The 6356-nt window shown below is 51.6% G+C and overlaps 1 protein-coding gene across 1 annotated transcript in view; it reads right to left on the minus strand.

The window, feature by feature from the left end:
• Positions 1-1269: 1269 nt before the first annotated feature.
• The window catches only part of LOC104546353 (glutamate receptor ionotropic, kainate 4), a gene marked incomplete at both ends in the record, with an annotated part of 40049 nt that continues 34962 nt past the window's right edge, over positions 1270-6356 (minus strand). Inside the window, 2 exons of the mRNA XM_010191725.1 lie at positions 1270-1477; positions 2511-2618. Coding sequence (XP_010190027.1) covers positions 1270-1477; positions 2511-2618 — 316 coding nt within the window. The remainder of the gene's footprint in view (positions 1478-2510; positions 2619-6356) is intronic.

Raw genomic sequence — 6356 nt, forward strand, 5'->3', positions numbered from 1 at the left:
CTGTCGGGGAAGGACAACCCAGAAGACAGGGCTCCAGTTCAGGTGGGATCTCCAGTCCATACCGTGATGTGTCCCTGACCCTCAGCAAGTCATAGAGCCCCAGTTGAAGCTCCAAAGGCAGAATACACATCAGCCAGGTCCCTTCACCCTCCAGGGAAGAAGCTGACAAGAAGCCAGAGGGCATCTTCTAGAGATGCTTGCTCATCTCCTGCAGCCAGGAGGGAAGCAGTGGCAAGAGGCCCAGACCCCTGCCTGGAGACACAGGGGGCGAATTCGGGCCCTCGTTCCTCCACTTTGCAGGAGGACGTGCCACTATTGTGAGGATAATGATGGGGTGGCTCAGGGGCTCCTCTCAGGCAGTGGTGTGGGTTATCCTCAATACACCTTGCTGTGGATTTCCCACCAGCTGAGAAACTGTCACTGGGTTCTCACTGGCACTGCGGTAATAACGAGGCAGGGTAGAAATCAGTGAGTGAGGCAGTACTGGTTTAAGTAATATCAACCTTAATGTTAGCTTTGGCTATGCCTATTTTACTAAGGATCTTGGAGCATTTAATGAACTGTATTTAGGCTTCTGGATCTCTGGGGAAAGACTACCTTTAACTGTGGGGGGAAACAAAGAGCGGGGAGGGGGGTCCAGGCTGATTGAGCACACACGAAGGCAGAAGGCATTCAGCTCTCAGTCTAGCTGCTGCGCGGCAACGCTGCGAAGCAGAGCCACAAAAAGATCTCAATCCACGCACTTCAAGCAAACAAAAAATGTTCCTCTCCAAAGACAATACTCAAAGTCAAGGAGCTGAAATGAATCTGCCAAAACTTATCTGGGTAGAAATGTGATCTTTACTTTCTTCCCTCCCAAACAGTGTGGTTTTGTAAGCTTTCTTCAGCTTCTACCAACCCCTGCCAGAGCCTGCATATCTTCCTGTTTGAAGTTTTCATTATTTTTTTCACTGGGGAAAAAATAATTCATTGTGTATCGAGCTTTTACACAGGGACACCCAAATCCAGGCCTTCGTTCCAATGAAGTGAGCACCCCTGAGAGCGCCCAGGGCCCTGACTTCGCTCTAACTACTTTGCAAGCTGTCACATCAACACAACAAATACATTTGCCATTGGGAGAACACATTAAATGGAGATCTTCTGGTCAAAGTCTCACAAATGGACTAAAACTCCCATCCATCCTTATCATCCCGGAGCACTTAATAAAGTGTCAGGGCTTTTCATTGCCAAGTCCCACTAGAGCACAGCTAGAAAGAGCAGCTGACTCACTCACCCGAGCAATCAGCTCCCCGACCATCCCTGTCCACGTGCCGTTGGCCTCGGGGACTCCGTACACACCATCGCCGACAAGGTGGATCTTATAGTTGAACCGCAGGATCTCCGCCAGCTCCTTCAGCATGTCCACGCAGAAGCCCTCGTAGCGGTCGTTGCCCTCCAGCTCCTGATGGTTCCACTTCAGCATTAAGTAAGGGTTTTCCTGCATTGAAACTGGGCAGCTGTCATTCCCATCTTAGCCGAGGCATCCCACCAGCACGGCGCAGAGAGGGCAGGGGGGTCCCTGGCAGCGCCAGGAGGGCAGAGGCTCTGACAAGGGGCACCTGGGTCAATCTCCCATCCCGATACATCCATCCCAACAAGGGTATAAGAGATATGGAAAGCTGGTTTGATCACCTGGGAACCCAAGGTGGTGTAAAGCGAGCAGAGCTGTTTCTACACTGGTATTCATTGGCCCTTGCTGCGTTAGGGATGTGCTGGAGGTGCCCCAGGTAAGTCCCAGTTTAGGATATGAAACAGAGCTAAGGGATCATGCTTTAGTGGCTGTTTCCAACTGGCATATGCCAGAGCAGCCCAGCAGTTACTCTGAGTTATGGCAGGACATACAGAACCCAGCCTCTCTTGGCATATAGCCACTTCTCCAGTTTGTCCCCCTTTTCAACAAACTTTGTAGGACACAAGAAAACAGTGCCCTGATTTCTTCAGGATTTTGAGTGTCTACAAGGAAGGAGCAGAGGAACCAGAAAAAATCAAGGGACAGGGAGCACTTAGGAGGGAAATTTGTCAAATAAGGACAGTAGTGCCTATAGATGTAAAGTCTAGGTTCATAAAAGATAAAAGTTCTACTCATCTTGGCCAATTTCAGTAATTTTATGGGTAGAAGGGACAACTGTCCCTTCCAACTTACCAGCTGTACACAAAACAAGAACATCATTCAGAAATGAATGTAAAATGGCAACTTATCCCCATCCCAGCCCTCTCCCCAGCTGCTTCTGAACTCATCAAATATCATTTCCATATGAAACATCAACTTGAGTTTAATTACACTGTCATGAATTGTCCTCAGTGCTGTAATTAGAGATTTGATCGTCTGTTCTTTATGAAATCAGCGTGCAGTGCTGCATGCTGGGGGCCGAGGGGGGCAGGAAGAGGGAATAATGTTCTAGCTGATTGGCACCCCTAAGCGCTGGGCTGGCGAAGAGCTAACGGGAACTGTAGGTGACCCCCTCACTTACCAGGATGGTGGTGACAATGAGCGTGGTGTTGAACAGACTGTCTGATATGTTGGAGGAGAAGATCCTGTTGTCCATGCTGAGCCCTTCAGAGACGTGCCAGTGGCCGATCTGGAGAGATAAACAGCACAATAAGGGAATTTACAGGGCAAATTACTGCACGCACCCGCCATATGGCTCCGGTGACTGACAACCACCAGGCTGGCCCTGGAAGAGGCGTTTATGAACGCTCCATTACCTTCACAATGCCCCCCCGCAATGGGACGGCAGTCAGATTAACCCGCTGGTGCACGGCCCTGGCACACCCTCACCTGTGCGACACCGCCAAAAACCGCCCCTGCTCGCGGTGGGCGCTGCCCTCCCAACCGTCCTCCCTATGGCCACGGCAAAGCCCTGTGCCAGGAGAGAGCCGTGTGGTGGGCAGCTCCCTGGGACTCACAGTGGCCAAGCAGCCTTCTGCCTTGTCCCCAGATGCCACCAAGATAGGTTCATCTTATGCAGAAGCCCCCATGCAGCCGACACCTGCAAGTTCGTCCCTCTCAGCATGGTGCAGCTGGGAGCCACTGCTGTCCCTCTTGCTAAGGCATGGCAGCTGGGTCACGGCCACAGGACAAAGACTCGGTCATTGCTCCCAACCTGGTGCATTTTGGCTGACCCCTTCACCTCCTCGGTTCTCTGGAGGTCAGCTCCTAAAGGGGACAGGGGGCTTCAGAAAAGGCAGCTGGGAGGGCAATGCTATAGCTGGATTTTGGCTCAGCTGCATCCAAGAGACCCAACCACCAGCACACGCTGCAGGGTCGGCACAACACCCAGGTTTGGTGATGCTGAGCTCTTCACATGGGTGCCATGTGTTACAGACACAGCGTGGAAGAAATTCAGGAGGCACTGCAAGTCCCTTTGAGGAAAAAGCCACTTCACAGGGAGCATCACAGCATCACAACTTCCACGGCAACCCCAGAGCAGCAGCACTGACGTGGGGCAGACCCCTTCCTGCCCTGACCAGCAGCTCCACCTTGGCTGCAGGTGGTGAAATGAAGCCACGTTCTCAGCAGTGCTGCACCATGACTCATCTTTATCCGTTGTAATGGATGCCAACTACTATGATTAAGTAACGCCAAACCTTTCATTCAGGCTCATCACACCCAACAGCTCCATGGACAGCCTAATTCACCCATCCAAGCATCAGTGTCACTGCAGCAAGCCTAATTCCCACCGCCGGTGGCAGGGACCAGTCCCCCAGCACTCGGGAGGACATCGTGACTCAGCTGTGACGCAAGGCAACCAGCCGCTGCCTTCAGCCAGGGGGAGGAATATTCAACAAAACCTAATTTTAACTTCAAGAGCCTAATCTCCCTCCCTCGGAGCTCTGGACAAGGAGATCAGCACCTCCAGCAGCTTGCTCAGAGCATGCAAATTAGGCTCTCGCTCTCTTACGCTCCCTAGAAAAGTCTGTTTTTCCTCATGGATAGACCAGCACTGCAGGAGGCCAGTTCCCTTCGAGACCTCTTCTCCCTCCTTTTTCTCCTGCAAAGCCTCTCTGTCCCTGTTAGGTCCCAGTCCTCTGTATGATGAACTGCTGGCCACAGCCAAAGTCTGACACCACTGAAGTGAGCTGTTGTGACCCTAAGAGGTAGCAGGAGACTCCAACATACAGAAGGTGCCTTCTCAGCTCCTGTGTAGCCATGGTGCCGGAGCAAATCCATCCCCAGTCCCCACCCGCTGACATGAGCCGTCTTGGGCACTCTTGGTCTAAGTCAGGTTATCCTTTCGCTGTGTCACGGTTGTCAGGGTGGTAGGAGCAAATCGATTTCTCTTCCGTCAAAGAGTAATCTTATTACGTTCAAAGAGGTGGGCGGAAGGCAAGGCAGAGCTATGGGCCAGGCAGGAATGAATGGGAGGCACGCCGATTTACACCGCCCCAGGATTTACTCCACGCACTCATCCGCTTTTCTTGGCAGTGAACTGATGGCTTGAGGATTTCAGACTCACTTCCCAGCTTGTGCATCTGAGCCAAACGCAACCTGAACCTGCAGCCATGCTGCTGCACTGACAGCAGCCCGAATCGCTCTGGACGTTGAGGAAAGGGCCACGTCCTCTCTGCTCCTGCCCGTCGGTGCCAATCCAGCCCAAGTGACTGGCAAGCCATTACAGAGGCAGCCACCTGTGAGGAGTCCCACATCCAGCCTCCTCATTTCTAGGCATGAGGAGCAGTGGGAAGCACAAACAGGACAGCTTGCACTCGATGTCTGCTCTCCTCCCCGGCTGCAGTCGAGGCACGGGATGCAGCGGCGCAGGCAGAGCCAGTCGAGTCCCCAGGGGGGAAATGGTTTACTCTGCAGATAACACAACAGAGATTATTCTTCCCAGCTGTCAGACCAGCCCCTTCTCCAACATTAACAATGTACCTGTCATGGCAAGGGCCTCTGAATGTGCTGGAAGCATTAACTCTTGGACAGTGTGTGGGAGCAGGCTGGGAGCAGATCTTGGGCATCCTGTTCTCTGGCTTAACTACCATCCAGCTTGTAGCATCGCGGTGAGGCTGTAGTGCAGGACTCATCTCTGGGAACAACAGTCCCAAACTAGGAGATTTACTACATACTTCATGGTCAGGGAGTCCTTGAAGCGCGGCTTTAACCGGCCCGCGCAGGGTCTGCATCGGTGCGACGGGATGGATTTATCCCGGCTGTATTCCTCAAGTCTGCACAAAGGTGCTCGCCTCCTGCTGTGATTGCTAAACAACAGACCTTCTGCAGCAATTGCCTCTCGGAGCGAGTGATCAGTCATAAACATTGCCTAATTCTTCTTCTCCCAGATTTCGCAACCAGAGATTAGTGACAGATTAACTTTAATTTTAACAGCCCTCACTGTTCTCAAATTTGTCCCTCCCCTGCTGGCATACTGAGACTAATTGACTGCCGCCTCCTCTGACAGCGCAGCGGGTTTGACCTTGCTTTTAACACAGCACCAAAGCCAAACGCTCCCATGTGCCGGGGTACTTGCACCCCAGCCCGGCTCATTTCAGCTCACCACTGTCCCCTCGCAATGTGACAAAGCCATTAAACTGACTCCTCACACTGCTCGCCCTTTCTGAAGTGTAATGTGTCAGAAGATGTCGGGGTTCCTCAGATCTCTCTCTGTCTTGCAAGATGGATGTCGAGGTGATTTTAATCAACTCTATCTACATATAAAAGAGCCTCTGAAAAAACAGAAAACACATCCATCTGCAAAATGTGTTAGAAAACAATCAAGTGCTCTACACGGACATGGGTAAGACAATCCTGTTGTTAAGGCTCTGGACTAGGACAAAAGAGTTTTTAGGTCTTGGGATTTTTTAGTAGCGGATGCGATTGGTCTGTATAAATACACCAGGTGGAGGAGGTCCACAGCAAAGAGGTAGAACAGCTTTTGAAGCTAAAACGATAGCGTTGGCACAAGAATAAACAGATATAAACCAGCCAGAAATAAACAAGACTGAAAATTAGAGGAGGGTTTCTGCTGATCAGAGGAGCTGAAGTGATGGCATACCTTTCCCAGAAAAGCAGCGAGGGCAACACAACCACCTGGCTGCATGCTGGAGCTCAGTATCTTTGCAAGAGGGAATATATGACCACCTCGAGGCAGTAGATCTGTCTTGTTCTATGTCCTTGTTATAGGCAGGGAGCAAACACACAGCATCAGTGCGAACCAGCCCGGAATAGGCAAGGAAGTGCCACTGCTCCATGCCCACAGGCAGGCAAGGTCCTGTGAATTAGCTGCTCTGCAAAAGGCGTTATCTGGATCAGTGACACTTGAAGATTTCTCATCTCGGTAGAAAATCACCAGCAGCTAATGCGATGTAAGTGGGGCATT

The sequence above is a fragment of the Mesitornis unicolor genome, unplaced genomic scaffold (genome assembly GCF_000695765.1).
Source record: "Mesitornis unicolor isolate BGI_N332 unplaced genomic scaffold, ASM69576v1 scaffold4499, whole genome shotgun sequence".
NCBI lineage: Eukaryota > Metazoa > Chordata > Aves > Mesitornithiformes > Mesitornithidae > Mesitornis > Mesitornis unicolor.